The 23,599-nt window shown below is 37.0% G+C and overlaps 2 protein-coding genes across 3 annotated transcripts in view; both read left to right on the forward strand.

Annotated features, from left to right (window-relative positions):
* The window catches only part of LOC101888881 (uncharacterized), a 165,097-nt gene extending 151,234 nt beyond the window's left edge, over positions 1-13,863 (forward strand). For both annotated transcript variants that reach the window (XM_059124398.1, XM_020036118.2), the window contains exon 4: positions 13,771-13,863. In XM_059124398.1, the coding sequence (XP_058980381.1) occupies positions 13,771-13,791 (21 nt within the window). In that variant the 3' untranslated portion in view covers positions 13,792-13,863. The remainder of the gene's footprint in view (positions 1-13,770) is intronic.
* The window catches only part of LOC131803303 (uncharacterized), a 201,423-nt gene that overhangs the window by 110,953 nt on the left and 66,871 nt on the right, over positions 1-23,599 (forward strand). The gene's annotated exons all lie outside the window — the stretch shown is intronic.

The raw sequence follows: 23,599 nt of genomic DNA on the forward strand, positions 1-23,599 counted from the left end.
AGCGACCATCGGCTGTTATGGCGGCCCACACCATCACCATGAGCGGCACTTGAGTTCTGGTGGCCAACCGAAGGTGCACATTTTCAGCTGGCCTCTTTGGCAAGTAAACACGATCATTTTGTTTGTTTACAAACTACTGGACAACGATTTTTTTCTCATCGGAGAAAACCAAATTCGGCAGTTCACCACTTTCGGCCAAGCGAAGCAACTCTTTAGCTCTTTTGAGTCTATTTTTTTTTTCTGTTGCGGTGTAAGTTCTTGCACTTTTTGGAATTTCAATGGCTTTGCCCCGAGCTCGTTTTTTCAATATTTGCCGAATGGAATATTATGATTTTCGAACCATTTCTGCTGATGTTGCTGTTTTCTTCCGTCCACTACCTTGACGTCAGGCTATTTTTTTTCTGGAAAATTCTCACCAACATGCTTTTGTACGCTTGTAAACAATATAATGAGCTGTCACTGGAATAATTTTAACAGCTATCGGACGAGCAATGACAGCAGTCTGAAGTTGGTTGCAGACACGGCCCTGCCGAATTTAATGTTTTGTTTCACTATTTGACTTCAGCAACTCTCAAATTAATCCCCACCCCTAGAATTAGCAATTATAATATGCAATGCTTTCGTAATAGCATGTAATGTCCACACTGCACCTCCTGTCAATGAAAATAAGTTGTAAAAACAAATATTTCAAAATAAGAAAAAGTGGATTGGTTTTCAGACAAAATAATACGGATTCACTGACTGAATGTTGATTGAAGCAAACTAAATACTTGCGATTATTTTTCGCATCGTTGTCACGTACTCCACTTAAATGTCTGCCGAATGCATCAACGTCTACCATTTGCCGCTCCATTATGTTCTTGTTGTTGCTGAACAATGCTGGACATTGTCCGGAAGTTAATAGATTTCGATTTAAAAATAAATTGTCTGTCTTTTCTTCTTCGATGTCAGACACCAACTTCTTAGCCGCCAAGGATGTGCTGTGCTCGCTCGGTCATAATGCATGGAACATTTTCATTAAAAACATATTGTAAAATTGCTTTTATGTGGAATTTAATTTGTGAACCACACAGTACAAGCAATAATAGCAACAATTTAGCTTCCTGCTACAAAATAGTGCTGCTGTTGCTGCTCCAACCCGGCTGGACATCATACGGGAGTGTAGAAAATTGTTCTGGCGCGGCATGACAGGGTCTCTGGGACACGTACTGGAATTCATTTCTCTACATGTTGTTATTATTGTTATGATTATTTTATAATAATATTAAAACAAAAATACAAAAGTAAACTGCTGTACATTCGCTGCTGTTGCTGCGACTGCTACAGACCACGGACATGTTGTGTCTGTCGTACTTCAGTCTTTCATTGCAGAAATTTAGACAAAATGCCTCCTGAAACCATCATCAGAAATTGGTAATTTTTGATTTGGCCATGAAAAAGGTCTAATCGTTATTATCACAAGCCGTTTTCAATATTTCTCATCATTCAACACGATTTAAAGTAGTTGTAGGTAGCCATGTTGCTGCAGAAAACAGTAAGCGGTTCCGTACACTTCCCCTAGTGATTACTGTCTAGCTTTGTTGTGCCTCGCCTAATGGCTGCGATATTAGATTTTTAATGGACAATTTGAAAGTTATTGCATTAAATTGAGAGAAAATTAGGCAGCCGCACATAATAACGTGTTTAATATTAATGCGCCGTCCCGTCCCCTGAGAAATCTTTGGAGAAAAAAAGAAATATAAAAATATTACAAATTCCAATTTTAATCGTCATCGAATTCTTATTTCTATGTGGTTAGATCTGATAGTAAACGTGTTAAAAATAAAGAAATTTAAAATATTAGGGCGAAATATTGAAAAATGTAGAGGTAGAGGCCTGCCACTAAAGACGAGTATATTTATTTTTCTTATTTCTCAAAATGCGTACTTTTTGCTATAATCTGGAGAAGGAAATAGAATATTTTTATAGCGCCAGTCATATGGCTACAGAGAGTGTATATTACTTGATAGGCCAAATCGCGACTGATCAAAATAACGGTCTTAGGCCCTATGTCTCTTTGGACTAAATCCGTTTCAGAATATTCAAAGTTTGCGCACGAAAGTTTGGTGCGCACGATAACTCTCAAAGGGAGTATCCGATTGGAGACAAACATGGTACATCGTAATATTATTATTATCAATCTTAGATCAAATTCGGAGATGGATATCGGTTCACTCCTTCTGGTACCTCCCGACAAAAGGTCAACATTTTCACAGAAAATAATTTTCCTTATAGAACAATAAATGATCATCCGATTTTGTGCAAAATTTGCAAATCAGTGCTATGTCAGGTGCGAGAATGGATCGCCCCACTTCGTCAAGTACCTTCCGCGGAAAGGGTGAAAGCTTTTGAATAATTACAACTCCTATAAAATATGAAATAAAATTCAAATTTTCTTCAATTTTTTATCAATACTAGGTCAGGGGCGAAAATGGACACAATTGCCACTCCAACACATACCTCTCCACAAAAGGTAAATTTTCTATATTTTTAACTCTTATAAAATGTGAAATAAGAGTCCAATTGTCTTCAAATTTCGCATATCTCAATAATTCAACAACAACAGGAATGAAGAGCGGATAGAACGCATCACTCCTTCTGGTATCTCCCCATTAAACTAAAAAAATTAGCATCCGATTCCTTTGAAACACGCCACATCTCAATATTTCTATCAACATACGACCGGCTGTGAAGTTGGAATACAATGGATCACTCCTTTCTGGTATCTTCCCTACAACGGGTAAAAATGTTGAAAAATTATATCTCTCAATAAATTCGAATTAAACATCCAATTCTCTTCAAATTCCACACAGCTCAATATTTTTGGTAACAGAAGATCTGCTAGGAAGATGAGACTCATCGAACCACTCCTTCTGGTACCTTCTCCACAACGGGTCAAAATTTTGAATAATTATAGCTCCCAGAAAGTAAGATGTGAACTTGAGATTCTCTTCAAAATTGCTGGGATGATGAGATATATTGGCCCACTTCTTGAGATACCTCCCCCACAAAGGGGATACATTTTTGAATAACCAAAAAGCACATAATATAAGAAACAGACATTCGATCCTTTTCAAACTTCACACATTCCAACATTTATCTTAACACAAGATCTGTTGTGAAGATGCTACATTTCAACCCACTACTTGTGGTACCTCTCCCACAAAAGGTTAAACTTTTTAATAAAATAACGCTTATAAAATTCGAAACAAACACCCGATTCTCTTCAACTTTCACACATCTCAATATTTTTGTTAACAAAAGATATGCTGGGAAGATGGGATATATCGGCCCATTCTTCGGGAATAAATATTTGACCAACCAAAACGCTCATAAAATTAGAAAGAGGCATTCGATTCTTTTCAATCTACACACATTGCAATACTTTTACTACTTGTGATAATGGTAGATATCGATCCACTCCTTCTGGTACCTCCCCCACAAAGTGTTAAACTATTGAATAACCAGAAGGCTCATAAAATTCGAATTTAGCACTCGATGCTCTTCAAATTTCACATATTCCAATATTTTTTCAAGATCTCGTGTAAAGATGACATATGCCGGCCTACCCCTTCTGGCACCTCCTCCACAAAGGCTCACAATTTTCAATGCCTATATCTCTCAAAACTTTCGAAACAAATCAGCGATACTTTTTAAGCTTGGTATAGCTACATTATTTTTTTAACCAGATATTTGATGTGGATATGGAATTTATCGGCCTTTCCTTCTGGCACTTTCAATATATTTCAAAAATTATCACATATCTCATATAAAGACAATTTATATAATTCTAACTGAATCTAAATAATGAGTCCCAAAATATGTGTTTTATATGGTACTTATTCCGCCTTATGGTCAAATGATACCGACAGGCCTGATGCCTTTCCCACAAAATAACCAAATTTCAATTTTCCATACACATTTCAAATTTCACTTTTTTTTTTTGAAAGTTATTCACTAATCTTAAGAATACAGATGTCCGTAAAAAGCAAATGTAATACCGTGCTCAAACACATGTTCGCTACAAATTTATTGGCATGGGATTTAATTTTGGGGCGATACAATGTAGTTGACACAATCCCCTTGCCTCGTTCAAGCTTCACATCAACATCAAAAGCTCATTTGAAGCATAATTTGCAGCTGCCGATGAATGGGGGTATGTTTGTGTGTGCCAGATACGCAAGTTTCAATGAACGCAAAACACCTATCATCAGCCTCAACATCATCCTGTCTCATGGCATGGCATGGCGCTGTCAATGATTAAAACTTCATCAAGTGTAGCAAATTCACAATCGTTTTTAAATTAGTTTTAGTGGTATTTACGTCTCTGTTGCATCGAATCTTAAATCATCTCCCGATTCTTTATTATCTGTCGTTTTTCGTGTGAGTGTGTGTGTGTTTTGAAGCCAACTACACATTTCTCATCCACATAAGAGGATTTCAGTGAAATTACGAACACGTGATCAATAACCAATAATTGATGGCTGACTTCTTGATGTGAGAACGATATTAACCCTCAATCGATAGTTTGCAGAGAATTTTTGTGGGAACAAGGTATTTTATTACTCAAATAAAAATTGTCCGCTACTACGTTTGGGAAAATGTAAAATATTTATAATATATTATTAAAATTCTAATTCAATCACAACTAGCACGAATTTCCAAAAAAAAATCCAATAAATGATCCACAGTGACGCTTATGGTAAAATTTATAAGATTAACTCCATTTCTATATCACACTAGCATGTGCCCACTATTTTCTCAGCGAAAAATCCAACTTAGAATTTTAGATTCGTTCCAAGAGTTCGTGTTAGGTCTTTTTAGTACTCAAAAGTTTTTCTATCAAAACTTCATATATCGTACTAAATCTTCAGACTTTCAAGGTTTTGTATATACAGGGTGAGATGAAAAAACTGCAACCAACTTCAGACTGCTATCATTTCTAAGCCACTCGTTCGACAGCTGTTAAAATTATTCCAGTGACAACTCATTATATTGTTCACAAGCATTTGGTGAGAATTTTAGAGAAAAAATGTTATTCATGATGGAATTCAAGCGTGATAGTGTGATTTCTTTATATTTGGCTGGAAAACCACAAGTGGCTATTGTTAGAGCTCTCCAGCATTTAAATGTGAATAAATCTTTTGTGTCTCGTACCATGGCTCGTTACCGTGAAACTGGTAGCGTAGCCCGACGTCAGGGAAATGGAAGGAAGAAAACAAATACATCAGCAGAAATGGTTCAAAAAATAAAGAAGCGACTTGATCGAAACCCGCGTCGCAGTGGCTGAAAAAACGCAATATTCCATTCGGCAAATATTGAAACATGAGCTCGGGGTAAAGCCATTGGAATTCCAAAAAGAGCAAGAACTTACACCGCCACAGTAAGAAAATAGACTCTAAAGAGCTAAAGAGTTGCTTCGCTTGGCCAGATGTGGTGAACTGCCGAATTTGGCTTTATCCGATGAGAAGACATTCGTTGTCCAGCAGTTTGTAAACAAACAAAATGATCTTGTTAACTTGCCGAAGAGGTCAGCTGAAAATGTGCACCTTCGGTTGGCCAACAGATCTCAAGCGCCGGCCATGGTGATGGTGTGGGCCGCCATAACAGCCCATGGTCGCTCTCCACTCGTATTAATCGACCGTGGCATCCGAACAAATGCCAAATATTATCGCGAAAATATTCTGGAGGGTGTTTTAAAGCCTTGGGCACGCAAACATTTTTGCGGCAGACCTTGGACATTCCAACAGGACTCAGCACCATCGCACTCAGCACGCGCCACCCAAGAATTGTTGCAAAATGAGGTTGCTCGCTTCATTTCCAGTGCACAATGGATACTAAAATCTCCGGATACCAATCCGTTGGACTATTGCGTCTGGAGTATTTTGGAAAAGCAAGTTTGGCACTAAAAAATACCAAAGTGTCGATCACTTCAATCAAGCGCAAAGCATCATTCGGGCAGCGTGTGACGGTTTCATTGGCCGTTTGAAGGCCATAATTCGTGTCAAAGGTGACCAATTCGAACAAATCTAAACTTATTCTAAAATTTGATGCTATTTCCGACCTTTTTTGTTTTCATTCAATAAAATTTAAAAAAAAAAATATGTAAAAATTATGGTTTTGACTTTGTTGCAGTTTTTTTTATCTCACCCTGTAAATTCATTCGCCCAATAAAAACTGTACCATAATTAACACTTTTCGTACCTTCTCGCACAAATTTCCAAAACAAATAAAAACAGCGCATTATCGCTGCTTAAATCTAAAAAAAAAAATGAAAAAACATTTTTTCATTTTTATCTAGATTTTAGAATTTTTACATTATTTTGTAATGGGTCATGTCGAAGCCTTTAAAATATCGAACGTGGTATGATAACAATATATCATAACGAGGACAATATATCGGAAAAATAGCTTATACTCCCAAAATATCTTAAATCGGGGTCATATACAAAGGTGGATCCATTACTATTTTTTGTACGTTGATGACATATTCACATGAAAAAAGATGACCAAAACCTGCAAAATATCTAAAATCGGGCAGTACCTGGTGGCTATACAAAAAATAAACCTATCTTTACACGAAATGTGAAATGTAATACACGTAAAATTCGCAAACACCAACCAACCTCAAATTGGAGGTAAATTTTGACCCCATTTGCAGTGCCAGGGTTAATCACTCAATACACTTCCGACTGAGCTGCTGAAATTTATTATTTTAATCAAAACCGATAATCGTTTTCATTCATTGATCGCATCAACGTGAACATGTTTTGCGATAAAAGAAAATTACCGTTTTAATATTTTTAATGTTGTTACCATAAACTTAATTCGAATGATGATTGGACATAATTTGTTGTCCTTTCCCCAGCCACCGTTGAGAAGAAGTTTCTTTACTTAAAGGAGATTAGTTGTGTCATGCTTTGTAATTGTCCACTGCAGCAAAGAGAATTTCCCACTATTGTCAGAGCGCATTTTTTTTTTTTTTTTTTTTTTTTTTTGACCAGCCAAACCGAAATATTTGCATAAATCTTGTCATCAAATTCTATTGGCGCCACTTAATTTTACCTCCCCTATTCCCAGCTACTAGACTAGATGTAACCATGAAGATCACTATTGTTTGGCCTTTTCATTCGGTTGTTCTATCTTTTGTTGCCTGAACAACTGATACTGAAAAAAGAACAATAAACTTGAAACCCCGAAGTACAGGCAGAAGTAGAAGTAAGCCTTATGACCTGTGTCTGCTCAGTTTGATTTTATTTTTTATAGTAAAAAGCATTTTTGTTTTTCAAAAACTATTGAACAGTATTCGGAAATCAAAACAATTTGGTTTGGAGAACAGTAAACAATCGTGCGTTTATACCCTCCACTAAATTTAAGTAAATAGTAATTATACAGGGTGAGATGAAAAAACTGCAACCAACTTCAGACTGCTGTTATTTCCACGCCACGCGTCCCTCAGCTGTTAAAATTATTCCAGTGACAGCTCATTATATTGTTTACAACCGTACAAAAGCTTTTTCTTGAGAATTTTCGAGAATAAAAGTTATTCGTGATGGAATTCAAGCGTGATAGTGTGATTTCTTTTGGTTTGGCTGGAAAACCACAAGTGGCTATCGTTAGAGCACTCCAGCATTTAAATGTGAATAAATCTTTTGTGTCTCCTACCATCGCTCGTTACCGTGGTTGCGTAGCCCGATGTCAAGGAAGTGGATGGAAAAAACAACAACATCAGCAAAAATGGTTCGAAAAGTAAAGACGCGTCGTGATCGAAATCCGCGTCGCAGTGGCCGAAAAATGGCTCGTGAGCTGAACATATCGCAATATTCCATTCGGCAAATATTGAAAAATGAGCTCGGGGTAAAGCCATTGAAATTCAAAAAAGTGCAAGAACTTACACCGCAACAGAAAGAAATTAGACTCAAAAGTGCTAAAGAGTTGCTTCGCGTGGCCGAAAGTGGTGAACTGCCGAATTTGGCTTTCTGTCCAGCAGTTTGTAAACAAACAAAATTATCTCTTTGATTTCTCTTTCGAGACAAGCTTAATAATCTGAAATTTGCAGTGAAAAGGAAAGCCAGATAGACACTATCACACACTCACCACTATGCGACGCGTTTCGCCGTTGATTAAGCGGCTCATCAGGCATATTTGGTGTGGATGATGACTTACAAGGGCCGTTCTCTGGAAAGTAGTATATATTTCGAACTTATTGCAAATTACCATATGCGAATTATACACTAGAAACTCTCCAGGTTCGTTTTTTATCGTTTGTTATCGTTTATCAATTTTTGAAAACCCGATCAATTTTCTGAAACCAGAAATTATTTATATTTTCAGAAATTATTTTATTTAGTACCTCCAACTTCCATAAACTCTATTTTAAACATCTGATTTTAACCTTCCATTTTTGCCAATTCTATTTTACTCCCAATGTTTCACACTACTGTGACCAGTTCATTCAATGAAATTCCAATTGACAATATTTTTGGGGGCTAACTTGTCAGAAAAATCCAAAAAAAAAGCTCCAAAGCAAAGCGAACAGAAATTACGAGACACCATGACCGAGGAGCTACAGCTGTCTGCCAGACACCACACATGCTTTTCATACAAAATGACATGAATATTGTTAACTTGCTCCTGTGTGTCCTGGTCGTGTCCAACAAGACATCAGCCAAAGACTTTTTCGCATCGCATCTAGACTACATCTAGCCCAGTACCCAGACCCTCCAACAGGCCCAACACAGCAGAACAATGACAAAAATTAAAAACTCTCAACAACTTGTGAGGTTGCGCTTCCAACATTGGGGCATTATCATGCCACAGCAACTAACCATCGTTTAATTAATTCGGCATTGATGCGACTCTCTCACACACACACACACACATGAGCACTTATGAATGTCGTGGCTATAACTGGCATGTCATTGACTGTTCGCAAGACCCCATGGTCCACTAATACATACATCACGTCGTCCTCTCCCAAGATCATGATGCTGCTGATGATGATCAATTCAGTGTTCATTGTCGCCGTTATGCCGCCCGCCAGGCAGCCTGGCTGGCTGGTTGGCATTCATGCCCGGCCCGAAATATATGCGATTGTCGATTGGCGGCGACGTTAGTGGCGACAATTCGGTGATAGTTGTGCACTTGCTTACAACGTTTTTGCAGCCAGTCGAAACAATTCAATGCATCCCACAGACCTTTAATTCATTGCTTCGGTTCTCCGCTACCAGCTAAGCCAAGGTATATTCCCTCCCTGGGTGTATGTGTGTGATCTTCTGCATGGATCCATTTATTTGGAGCACACACGAAACAAAATCAAGTCATTACGTTTGTCACCACACGAAGTTGGGCAAAAAACAACGTTTTCCAATTCGTGATAACTGAAATGACAATGATGGCCATCACCGTTCCAAATCACAAAACAAACCAATTGCCCGTCCAGCCTCGTGGGCGAGTTGGAGAAAAAATGAAAATCTCTCAATTAGTCAAACAATTAAATCAGTAATCGAAACGTATGGCGGTGGCCAGTCATTCCATGGCGAGCATTCTCCAATGAAGTGCATTCCTCTCAGGTTTCCTAAATTAATACGAATGACTTTTTTAGAAATGCCACCACCACCGTCACCGCCAGCATCATCATCATCCTACCTCAGTCTATATTGATGCATGATGCCATGCATGCATGAATGTCTTCAGACGACAGACCATGTTTGGCTTTTGACTGTTGGCCGTTGCTGGTGGCAACATGACTCGAGAACCACCCGCAGATTTTTCTGCTTAACATTCGTTTCACAAATTGCCACCGGACCAGGTGATTTTTTTTTTCTACTTTTACGACGGCTTTCATCAGCATTCACTAGTCAGGCCGAAAAAAACGCTTTTTTGTTTTCAACCCGACTGTGTTATAGTTTTGCTATCCATCCATCAAAGTTTCACTTGAAATGAGTTATTTTTATGCCCAAGTTTGGTATGTTTCCTGTTGATCATGATTTACCGATGTGGTAGAGGTTGCTGGCGGTGCAGATGGTGACAATTACTCCATATTCAGGCAGTATAAAGTACAAAAGTTGAAATATGTTTCAGGGGGACGAAGTGAGACGGTACTTCTTGTGAAAGATCTGTGGATATTACCCTAGAAAATGTGTAGGTTACCCTATGGAAGATATTTACAGCCTCTCATAGAAGATTTGTTAAGTATCTCACAGAAAATCTGAGAATCTTTAAATGAAATATATTTTGGTAATCTCATAGAATATGTTATCCGGTTGTCTTCACATTGAAGTTCTAAAGATCAATTATAGGTGATCTTCCAGAATATTAGGGGCATAGTTTTATAACTTATTACCCTGAAGTTATATGTATTTTCGTAGTTTAATGAAGATTTCAAAAAAGATATCTAGCTTAGTATATTACTTGTATCGACTCAGCCTGGAATATATTTTCAAACCATGTGGCGCCCAATACACCAAAAATGAAATTTTTCAAATGACAAAATGATAAAAAATGTTAACATTTAAGGTTTTGGAGTGGGTCTGTAGTGGAATTCTGTAAGTCATTTTTTGAGTTACTATCGGTAGGACTTAGCTACTACTTTATTTTACCGAAAATTTTCCTTAATTACCGAAGTTATAAGCATTTTTGTCGATAGCTCAATAAATGAGTTAGAGAATCGCACTGTTGGTTCTCTCAGGCTGGCAACGTCGATGGTTGATCGTATTTTACTGAAACTTGTTGAAAATCTGTAGATTTTAGAATGGAATAAATTTTTGATTGGAATTTTCTATTCAAATGTTTTCCTTATTCCCACAAAAAGATTGCGATCTTTTTATAGAAAATCTTTGTATCTTCTCATAGCAAATCTCCACATCATCTCATTAGAGATCACATTCCTAAAAAAAAAACTAAACTGTTGATCTTCCCATAGAAAATCTGTAAATCTTCCCGTATAATGTCTGCAGATCCTCCTACAGAATATCTGTAATTTTGACACAAAAAATCTATGGAAGATTTTATAGGGAACAGATAGGTCATCTTATAAAGAATCTGCTAATCTTCCCATTAAGGTATCTGTAGAGCTTCTTAAAGTCGATGTGATGATCCTCTAATGAAATATCTGATAATCTCTACATAGTAGACCTATTGAGTTTCTTATAGTAGATCCGTACATCTACTCCTGAATTTTGCGGAGATTACTTTCCAATCCTCTTTTGTGAAACCTGTAGGTATGCTCATAGAAGTTGTCTAAGTCTCCTTCTGTAAACTCAGTATATCTGCTTTTGTAAGATCACTAAATCTTCTCATAGGAGATCTGTGGTTTTTCTGCAACAGGATTTTTATACCCTCAGCCATGAGGCTCCAGAGGGTATAAACATTTGATATAGCCACAACATGCCTTTGGCCCTAGGTCTCTTTGGACCAAATACGTTTCAGCACACGAGTCGATCGAGGGACGTCCGTCCGTCTGTCTGTATTTCTGGCTGGTGCAAACGATAACTCTCGAATGGAGTATCCGATTTGATCCAAACTTGGTACATCATAATATAGGATGAGATAGAAAACTGCAACAAAGTCAAACGTCATAATTTTAATATATTTTTTTTTTTTTTAATTTCATGTTTGTTTTAATTTTTAATGAAAGCAAAAAATGTCGGAAATAGCATCAAATTTTAGTATAATTTTAGATTTCTTCGAATTAGTCACCTTTGGCACGAATTATGGCCTTCAAACGCCCAATGAAACTGTCACACGCTGCCCGAATGTTGCTCTGCTGTATTTTGGCCCATTTCCGGCGAAGATCTTGCTTGAGATGATCGACACTTTGGTATTTTCTAGTGATAACCTTGCTTTCCAAAATACTCCAAACACAATAGTCCAACGGAGTGGTATATTTTGGTGGCCATTGTGCGCTGGAAATGAAGCGAGAAACCTCATTTCGTAATCATTTTTGGGTGGCGCGTGCTGAGTGCGATGGTGATGAGTACTGTTGGAATGTCCAAGGTCTGCGGCCAAAATGTTTGCGTGCCCTAGGCTTTAATACATCTTCCAGAATATGTTCGCTATAATATTCGGCTTTTATTCTGACGGAAAGCGATCATCGGCTGTTATGGCGGCCCACACCATCACCATGACCAGCGCTTGAGTTCTGGTGGCCAACCGAAGGTGCACATTTTTGGCTGACCTCTTTGGCAAGTAAACACGATAATTTTGTTTGTTTACCAACTGCTGGACAATGAACGTTTTCTCATCGGAGGAAACCAAATTCGACAGTTCACCATTTTCGGCCAAGCGAAGCAACTCTGTGGCTCTTTTGAGTCTATTTTCCTTCCGTCGCAGTGTAAGTTCTTGCAATTTTTGGAATTTCAATGGCTTTACTACGAGCCCATTTTTCAATATTTGGCGAATGGAATATTCCTTGACGTCGGGCTACGCTACCAGTATCACGGTAACGAGCGATGTTACGAGACACAAAAGATTTATTCACATTTATATGCTGGAGTGCTCTAACGATAGCCACTTGTGGTTTTCCAGCCAAACATAAAGAAATCACAATATCACGCTTGAATTCCATCACGAATAACTTTTTTTCTGGAAAATTCTCACCAAAACGCTTGTAAACAATATGATGAGCTGTCACTGGAATAATTTTAACAGCTGTCGGACGAGTGGCTTAGAAATGACTGCAGTCTGAAGTTGTTTGCAGTTTTTTCATCCCAACCGGTAGAGGGTTACCAAACTTAATTTTTGTTTTGCTATTTTCTTTGCCTGATAATGGGGTTGAATGTGCCGCCATAACTCAGTACTTGGAAATGTGGTTAATAAGGTATTTCCCATTATTTCTGATCTTTTGATAGCTCAGAATTTAGTTGTTTTATATTACCTCGTTATGGGTTATTCGATTTAGTTAGTATCCAAAATGTTTATATGTTCTTCCAATTTCTAAAAGTTCTATTATTATTCTGTACACATGAATATTTTTATTGAAAATCTCTAAGTCTCCTGAACATCTTAATAGTTGTGGAAACATTTTTATTTTCGATGGAAAGAACTTATTTTCACCATATCTGCTGTAGGGCATTCATTCGAATAACCAACAACTTTAACAACACTTTGTTCTACATTTTATTTCTGGCGGACCTTGTCATGTGAATAAATTCATGAATGTGTTTCAAGATCTGGATCACTTCGTCCATCAACTTCTGGTCAATGTTGCATTTTATTTGTGCTAAAATAAGAAATTAAATGTTGGCGATGTGAGTGATTATTTAGTTGTTTTAAACAAAATCTCAAGGGATTGCTTTTGATTTCCTGTGAAATTTTTAAATAAAAAATCGATCAATCTGTAGAATAATTGATCGATCGATCGATCGTTCGTTCGTTCCATCCATGTCATCGTCATAGTGGGTAGACAGAGGAAGAGCTCGCTGCCATATATGTTGATATGTCTATTACAGCAAATCAATCGGATCCAATTTTCTCACGGTAATTGCAACAAATGTGGCAGGAGGACATTAATTCTCCACCGTTCGGATAATTATCATTTAATAAGACCACTAATAAACTTGCAATGCCAAGAGACTGATTAGTAGCTGAAGCTTGTCAACATACATATTTGGATTTTATGATAATTGTGTTTTTTGTTGTTGTTGTTGTTGTTTTTAATCTTGCAATTGCTGCCTTTTTTTATGTGGAAGTATAATTAATTTTTCATTTATTTATTTCTGTCTATTTCAGGATCCAACAACGGTGAGTTAAATTACTTTGGACAATAAAGTATAAAGTTAAGACAAAACTATCACGCGAATTATATACAATTGAGTCACGTTCGTAAGTATATAGCGCATAAGGAATATCTTCATACAGCTGAAAAAAAAACGTACGTTCGGCAGGTCTTAGAACAAAATAGTCTTTAAAATTGTAATATATGAAAGTATATCTGAAAACATAAGATACGTGTGTTAGCCTTTTTAAAATTTACATCGGCACGCAACTTAAATAGGGCGCAGACATTGCCTCCACCTTGAAAAGGTTGTCATTCCGTTTTTAACATCTCTAAATATTCGTCGTAGACCCCATAAAGTATATATATTTATAATCAGCACAAAAGTTATTTATAATCAGTCCGTCAGTCTGTCTGTTGAAATCACGATACAGCCCCTATTATTTGGCACAACAATTTGTATTATATCTAGGATGGTTGATAAGGTTGGTATTGAAAATATATCGGCCCACGTTTGGTATAGCCATATAACGGTACCTCCCGATATTCGATATTTTGATGACTTTCGCCACATTTTTCCAAGCATTTGTCTAGAAAATTGGTAATTGTAGGGTTGTAGCTCTGGAAGGGAAATATTGTATGCATATGTCCAAGTTTTTTTTATAGCGCCCACACAAAAGTACCTCCCGATTTTCGAAATTTTGATGATTTGTGCCACATTTTATCACGGATTTGTCAAAAAATTGGTATTTGTGGTTCGTAATGGGTTCCAGCTCCGGTGGCAGAACATTGAATATTTAGGTCCACGTTTTCCTGTAGCGCACACATAACGATGCCCACCGATATTCGGTATTTCAATAATTCTAGTAGCGTTTACGCACGAAAGTGTTTCAAATTTTGTATTTAAGAAAATTTGGTAGATGACAATCGTTGATGTATAAAATTGTCTATAGAGGATACCGCTATAAGGCCCCCATATAATGGCCTCACCCACTTTATGGTTTTTTGAAAAGTTTTACAGTATTATCCAAACGGTCTTACTGGAATTTGCAGTTTAAATTGGAACACATTTTAATTCAGATATTTTATATAAAATGTTTTCTTTACCCAAAGCTGGAGGGCATTAATAGTTCGGCCCGGCCGAACTTAATGTTTTTACTAACATCGCCCAATATATGATATATATTTTTTTAATCTATTATCTTTTTCTAAAATTTTGAGCCTTGGCACAGTAGTCCAACATGGGAGTGTGTGACAAAATGATATCTGATTTTTTTAGAGTAGCATCATAATGAGTAAAGAATAATGTAGTAATAAAATTGTGAAGATAGGTCCACGTTTAGGCACAGTCCTCAAATAACGGTACTCTCCAATTTAAAAAAAAATGAAGATTTTATTTACATTTTTAATTAAAATTGAATAAAATCTGGTGTTCTTAATGAATCCCCGATGTCTTTGCAGAATAATGTAAATGTGGGTCCACAATTGGATATGGCTCCCATAGAACCCTACTCACTATTTAATTTCTTTGAAGAGTTTTGACCCTATGTTTTTAATCGATTTTGTTTGGGATAGGATAATAAATTGTCAACATTGAACATCTTTTTGATCTAGCACCCGTTGAACCCTACCCCCCGATTTTAGGGATGTTTCACGATTTTGGAAAAATTTTTTCAACAGATTTTGATTTAACTTTGCCATTTTTGGTTTTGAATACAATATACAGAGTGAGATAAAAACTGCAACAAAGTCAAACGCCATAATTTTTACATTTTATTTTTTTAATTTTATTGAATGAAAGCAAAAAATGTCGGAAATAGAATAAATTTAGATTTGTTCGAATTGGTCACCTTTGGCACGAATTATGGCCATCAAACGGCCAATGAAACCGTCGCACGCTGCCCAAATGTTGCTCTGCGGTATTTTGACCCATTCCCTGCGAAGCACTTGCTTGAAGTGATCGACACTTTGGTATTTGTTAGTGCCAACCTTGCTTTCCAAAATACTCCAAACACAATAGTCCAACGGGCTGGTATCTGGAGATTTTGGTGGCCATTGAGCGCTGGACATGAAGCAAGGAATCTCATTTTGTAACCATTCTTGGGTGGCACGTGATGAGTGCGATGAGCTGAATCCTATTGGAATAGCCAAGGTCTGCGTTCAAAATGTTTGTGTGCTCAAGACTTTAATACACCCTCCAGAATATTTTCGCTATAATATTCGGCATTTATTCTGATACGACGGTCGATTAATACGAGCGGTTAGCGACCATCAGCTGTTATGGCGGCCCCCACCATCACCATGGCCGGCGCTTGAATTCTGGTGGCCAACCGAAAGTGCACATGTTGAGCTGACCTCTTTGGCAAGTAAACACGATCATTTTGTTTGTTTACAAACTGCTGGACAACGAATGTTTTCTCATCGGAGGAAACCAAATTCGGCTGTTCACCACTTTCGGCCAAGCGAATCAACTCTTTAGCTCTTTTGAGCCTATTTTCTTTCTGTTGCGGTGTAAGTTCTTGCACTTTTTGGAATTTCAATGGCTTTACCCCGAGCTCATTTTTCAATATTTGCCGAAAGGAATATTGTGATATGTTCAGCTCACAAGCCATCAAGTCGCTTTTTTACTTTTCGAACCCTTTCTGCTGATGTTGCTGTTTTCTTCCGTCCACTTTCTTAACGTTGGGCTACGCTACCAGCATTACATTAACGAGCAATGGTACGAGACACAAAAGATTTATTCACATTTAAATGCTGGAGTGCTCTAACGATAGCCGCTTGTGGTTTTCCAGCCAAATATAAAGACGAATAACTTGTTTTCTGGAAAATTCCCACTAAAATGCTTTTGTACGCTTGTAAACAATATAATGTGATGTCACTGGAATAATTTTAACAGCTGTCAGACAGCAGTCTAATGTTGGTTGCAGTTTTTTCATCTCACCCTGTGTACCTTCCTGCAAAAAATTTTTAAAAAATATTCACTCTTTGGTATATCTCCCATATAAAGGTACCTCCACATTTGCCTATTTTAAAGAATTCCACAAATTCAGATATATACAGCTGAAATAATTTTTTTTGTAATCTAAACACTTTTTGTTGTTGCAAAATGGTCAGGCTTTATCCCTTGATTGTTGTTTTTATAAAAACAACGTTTGTTTATTAGTCGAGAACTATGGTAATGTTTACCAGGGGGTAAGGCAGGGAATACCTAGGTTTCGGAAAGAGCCACCAATCCTCATCAGTTCCCTTGTTTTTTTTTTTTTTCTCTGGGATATTCTCCCCAGAAGTTATTTTTAAAATAACTTTTATAACAAAAAAAAACATTTTTTAATCAATCAATCAATAGTTTTGTGGAAAAAAGTTTGAGAGTTCCAAGGAATGTCCTATGTAGTAGAACTTAAGCTCTTTTAAGAGTTGCTTTCTACTGCAGTTAACAGTTAAAATATGAATATGTCTTTGAGTAAAAAAAATATCGATAGGACCATTAAACATAACATGATAGATAGATAAAATGATAGATAAAACACAAACATTTGGTATTATTTAATATTTGAACTGACTATACTGCAATGAGTACTTCAAGTTTCTTCAAAATCATAAGCATTCTCTGCTTTGGGTTTCCAAATGCGGTTTTAAGGGTAAATATCGTTGAAATATTAAAATTCGATATGTAAAGAGTATATTTGCAGCGCTAATGTTAAAGTGATATTGCCCATCTTCAAACTGATCTATATTTGGTAAAAATACTGCGATGGTACAAGTTTGGACTAAATCCGACGATCGATTGATTTCTCGAAAAAGATTTTGTCCAAAAAGACTCAGCGATTAAAACCGTTATAATCATATCAGCTCTGATCCGTACCTAGAAGAAAAGATGGCCACAAATGAATAATAACATCGTACAATCTCGCATTGCCATATGGATATACAGGGTTGCCCATCTGGCAACGCCATAACTTTTGACAGAGATGTCACATCGCTTAATGACATACCGCGTTTGAAGCGTCAGTCCAAGCAGATTTTTACCATAAACCAATACATGCCACGCGAGCGCTCTGAAATAGTTGAAATTTACATTCAACAGAAGAAGTCAATTGTGAAAAAAATATGTGAGAAGTGAGCCTTCTAAGAACACCATTAAGCGTTTATACGAAATATTTTCGACTGGTAAGGCTCTTTCTAATCCGAAGAGGCCATATAAAAGTCGACCAAGGCGATCGGCCGAGAATATCGCTGCCGTACGAGCCAGTGTTGAGAGGTCCCCAAGAACATCCCAAAAACGTCGTTCTCAGCAGTTGGGCATGGCTCGGTCCACTTTACAACGGATTATTCGCATTGATTTGCATTTGTTCCCCTACAAAATTCAATTGACGCAAAGAATGTTGCCTGCGGACAAGCCTCGTCGATTGGAATGGGCCCATGGGTCCGTCGAATATGGGCAACCCTGTATCTTCCGGAACTTAATAAGCTAATCATTATACCCTACAACACTATGTGTTGGGGGTATTATAAGTTTGATTGGGCCAAAAATTATGTAACACCACGAAATATTGATTTCCCACATAGGAAAGTATATACGGATCTTCCTATCTCGCCGAGCTGAGTCGATCTAGCTATGTATGTCCGTCCGTCCGTCTATCCGTCTGTCCATGTTAATTTGTAATCACTCTACAGGTCGCAATTATGGTCCGATCCTCACGAAATTGAAAATGGAGGTGGGGTTAATGTCAGAATAGAACCCTATTTGTTTTGATGATGATCCCATAATATTTAGGGGTTGAAATGGACCAAAAACTGAAAAATTTCCTGATTTTGCAGTTGCTCTACAGGTCACAATTATAGACCAATCGAAGCGAAATTTAGCATGGGGCTAGAGCTTTGGGCTGGGCAGAAGCCTTCCAATTTTGATGGTCATCGGGTAACATTTAGTGGTTGAAATAGACCATAGCATTTGTGTTAAATAAAAGTCAAATTTTCCATTAAACCGCGAATATTTTTAATGCCGGCGAAATCACAAATAGACGAACAGGTCAATTCTGACCATTACGTAGATGCCGATAGTAAATATATTGGTTATATGTAGCGAAATGTATGCAATGTGTATATACAAAGGAAGGGGATGTTAGTTAGAATGCTTATATCTCAAGAATGGCTTGACCGATTTAGACAAATTTTGTCAATTCAGAATGCCCTCTTGACATCAAAGTATAAAATCTAAAAAAATCGAGGAAAAATATGCCAATAATGATGTTAATATAGATTTTGTAGTATTTTGTGAAATTTTTTTATTTTTTCATAATTTTTATCGCATGCGATTTTTTCAATTTGACTTACAATATTGAATTGTACATTTTGTAATTTTTTTTCATTTTACAACACAGGTTGGTGTTATTATATACAGATTGCAATTATCCTCACGAAAAAGGGTAGGGTTAGGCCCAGAATGGCTAGGCCTATTGTTTTCAAAGATGTCCGCAATATTTTTAGTTGAAATGGACCAACAACTAAAAATGTTCCTGATTTTGCAGCCGTTATAAAGTTTACAAATTTAATCCAAAGGAAATCTCGCATGAAGTAAGGGTTTAGGAAAGCGTGTGGAATGGACCACTGCTATTGTGCAAAAAATTACCAACATTATTTACAGGCGATATCCAAAATACACAAAAGGCGAACTTCTCGCTTTTTAATGCTGATTTCGTTGACGAATATAGCCAAATATCGTAGACAAGCAAATCATATAGACGAGTCTAAATTTGGCGATACAGTGGGGTCTCTTGCTTTTGGAGATGATCGAACAATATTTAGGGGTTCAAATGACCCAGAAAAAATTTCCTGATCACACAATTGAAGCCAATCGACACGCCTGAAAAGAGAGTTAAGAACAGGGGGAATTCTAGCATTTTGGATGATCATTGGATTATATTTAGCTTAAAAATGGACCACAACACATAACAGCACGATGGAGTACGTAAATGTTGGGCAAATGCCCCTAGCCAAACTTGTAAGGGTAATATCTGGGCAGTGCTCCGTGACGTAATTTTAAAAGCGAAATCTTCCAAAATGGATTTGGGCATAAAGGGGCTTCTAACATATTGTAGTGTTGTAGGGTATCACATGGTCGGCCCCGCACGACTATAGCCTTTACTTACTTGTTTATACTTGGAAATCGTTCCCTAATACATTGTGTGGCAATTTCGTGTTGAATTCCGATACTATTTTAGCAATTAAGGAAAACGTATTCGTACCTTGTTGTTATCCACGAAATTTGTTCATTTATTTATAATTACGCTCGTCACAGGAAAAATACCAGGTGAAAACATTAAACTTCTTCCTCAGCCACCGGGAAAAAGGAATGCCAAACACTGATATTACATTAAATGTAGCTACAATTAACGCAAAATATCCATTGGATAAATACAATTACACTCCCTCCCACTGCTCAGGGTATAATGGTCGAAAAAAAAAACATAATCTTGTTCAAATCTACAACAACTCTGACAGGGTGTTTTAATTCCCAAAGAATTCGTAGCATTTCGTTAGCCATGAAATGCCTTCGAAAATAATTAGGCCAAAAACATATTTAGTGAATGTAGAGCAGCCAATTCAATGAAAATTGATCTCCAAAATAGCCGCCACTGAACATTTGCTGCCGAATCAAAATTAACACACTTGGAATCCGAGACCGACAATTATAATTCATTTACATGTATTTACGTTGCTGTTGTTGTCGTTGTCATTTGACGATAAAATTAAATTGATTAGAAAGTTTATTTCCGGTCACCAGCAGAAGCAGTAGCAGCACCAGGTAGTAGTAAATGCCATGGCTTTAGGGTACTTGGAAAAGAAGAAAACACGCTTGCTTACAACAAGAAACCATGTTTTCAGCAAAGCCTCAATTCCCCAAATAGTTGCTATAATTAAATTTGGTTTATTCCAGAAAGGAAACCCAAAATACAAATGAAAACCTAAGCCACAATTGTTGTCGTGACCTTTAGTGGAAGCACGTACACACACACACACACACACGAAAACACAGGGGCTAAAGGCATATCGTGTTTGTGACAGAGCCTAACAAGGCACTCGGGACTCCTCTGCGCTGTGTTTTTTCGTCACTGCCCTGATTATAATGATGACAATCACATTGATAATGGCTACGATGGTGATAATAATACCCGGACACTCCTCTCCCCCCACACCCCTAACCTTGTTAGTGATATTAAACACTGTTGTACTCCGGGGTTCCCTACACAAATGCATGTCACTCACTTCTTTTATCTTTGGCCAATCATCTAAATGACATATTAAGCGCTAAACAACTTCAAACTAACAAACAAACGAACATCCATCCACCACCATCAGCGGACCACCGGATTGATTGGTCTTTCTTAAAACGACCCCTTCGAAATGCAGCTACTAACTACTTGGCCATAAGGTTGCTCTGTCTTAACTCGCTTGTATTAATTTACTCACGTCGCTGTTTTCGCTTCGTGCATGGGATCACTCACTTTGTGTGATTTCGAAGGGCTGATTATAATGGCCTTTGATAATTTGGAAACCTTAAATTATCTGGATTATGGTTTTAAGTGACCCCCTTGTTAAGTGGCTATTCATCAATGTTTTAATACTCGGTTATTAAAAATGACAGTTGTGTGTGCCAGTAAGAATTATTGAGAGAATTATTTTATTTTGACTTCTGGACAACATTTGCGGATGGTTTTTAAGAATTCAAAGGATACGTTCCCCAGATAAAAGTTTTTTTTTTCAGTATGCTAAATAAAGGCGGCAAGTTGCCCCTCTTCCTCAATTTGGAAATTTTGGGATTAAGATTCCTCGAAATCCGTACGATTTAGGCAAAGACATATAACACTGTACGACAAATTTAAACTTTTGGTCTCACCCACGATCAAGCTGACCAGATTCTGAAAATATAGCTCAAAATAAAATATACATATCTCCAAGTTTTTCTAGATCAATTCATTTAAGCTTTTTACGAGCAATTCCATTTTTGGAGTATTCAGCCAGTATATACCTATGCATGTTTAATGTCCTATAGGACTACTATAGTAACCCTGGATATTAAAAACATTGATGTTATCAACAACAGTGCGTAAGTGTTCAAACGGTTAAGAAAGTGGCTTATTTGCATAAGATGTATTGATGCAAGTGTTGAAAAAAGTTTTGAAGAGTATTTCGTTGTTTCGTATGTTCCAAACCTATGGTACGTGCCAGAAGTAATCTGCGATTATTGCTATCGGTGTTTAAATGGATGGAAAAGTGGATCGGTTGTACATAAAATGAAATATGTCCGGCCTACAATTTGGTTACGACAGACTGAGCATTCATCTGAACAATGTTATATCTGTTTAACAGAGACTCGTGGGTTCCGTTATAACACACGCTCAAAAATTGTTTACCCTGACCTTCAATCAGTTATAAGGGCAGAATTTAGATGCACACAATTTCCAACATATATACATATATATATATACATATATATAAGATACGGCATTTCATTGTTGCTTTGATTCAATAGATGACGTTGGTAGTGGAATAATATGTTATGTCAGGATATCATGACATTGCATTATGTTGTAATTTAACAGGCCTGTCGTTTCTATAGAGATTTCCCTGATGTTAATCGATTTAATTTACAAGGAAATGCTCTGGAATAGATTTTTGAGCCCATATATTTAATTTTTTCATGTTTTTCTTGTTATGCCGTCTGCCATTATAATTCATTTTAAAAGGGGAACGTAGGAAGTCAAAATATACCACAAAATGATTTGTCACAAAAATCTACTATGGCTCCTAGAAGACGCCAAGGTTCTAAATCTTACCTAAACGCCAGGAACTCATATACACTAAAAACGAGATAAAGCCGTACTTCATGTGAGTTTGTGCAAAAATTTCCGACAAAGCCTTACAGGAAAGAGATAAACCTTCCAAAGTTCGTTTTTAGGTGCTGGTTATGATGAGAACAACATCTGCGGAATTTCTTTCGAACCGGCACGTATATTGATATAGCTTTTATATATAACTTCCATCCGATTTCAAATATGAACTCTATAACAATGACATTCGGTACGAGGTAATAGATACAGCTTAGAAATACTTTTGACAAATTTGTTCGAAATAGGTTCAGACTTACATATAGCTCCCATATATATTCCCCTAAATTTTTTGTAAATGATACACCGATATTGGTATTTTTTTTTTTTTCTAAGTATTAAAATTCCGTCAAGAATAAAGTCTGCCATATATGGACCAAATCAATTACTTTATAGCTATAGCTCTCATATATATGTTTCATGCGTTGTTATACCTAAGTCTTCTAAAGCAATAACATTTGGTCACTACAGCATAAACAAACAGGGTGAGATAAAAAAACTGCAACAAAATCAAACGCCATAATTTTTACTTTTTTTTAATTTTATTGAAGCAAAAAATGTCGGAAAATGGCATCAAATTTTAGAATAAGTTTAGATTTGTTCGAATTGGTCACCTTTGGCACGAATTATGGCCTTTAAACGGCCAATGAAACCGTCACACGCTGCCCGAATGTTGCTCTGCGATATTTTGGCCCATTCCCGGCGAAGCGCTTTCTTGACGTGATCCAAACTTTGATATTTTTTTGTGCCAACCTTGTTTTCTAAAATACTCCAGACACAATAGTCCAACGGATTGGTATCCGGAGATTTTGGGGGCCATTGTGAGCTGGAAATGAAGCTTGGAACCTCATTTTGTAATCATTTTTATGTGGCGCGTGCTGAGTGCGTCTGCGGCCAAAATGTTTGCGTGCCCAAGGCTTTAATACACCTTCCAGAATCTTTTCGCGATAATATT

This window comes from Musca domestica, unplaced genomic scaffold (genome assembly GCF_030504385.1).
Source record: "Musca domestica strain aabys unplaced genomic scaffold, Musca_domestica.polishedcontigs.V.1.1 29, whole genome shotgun sequence".
NCBI classification, from domain to species: Eukaryota; Metazoa; Arthropoda; class Insecta; order Diptera; family Muscidae; genus Musca; species Musca domestica.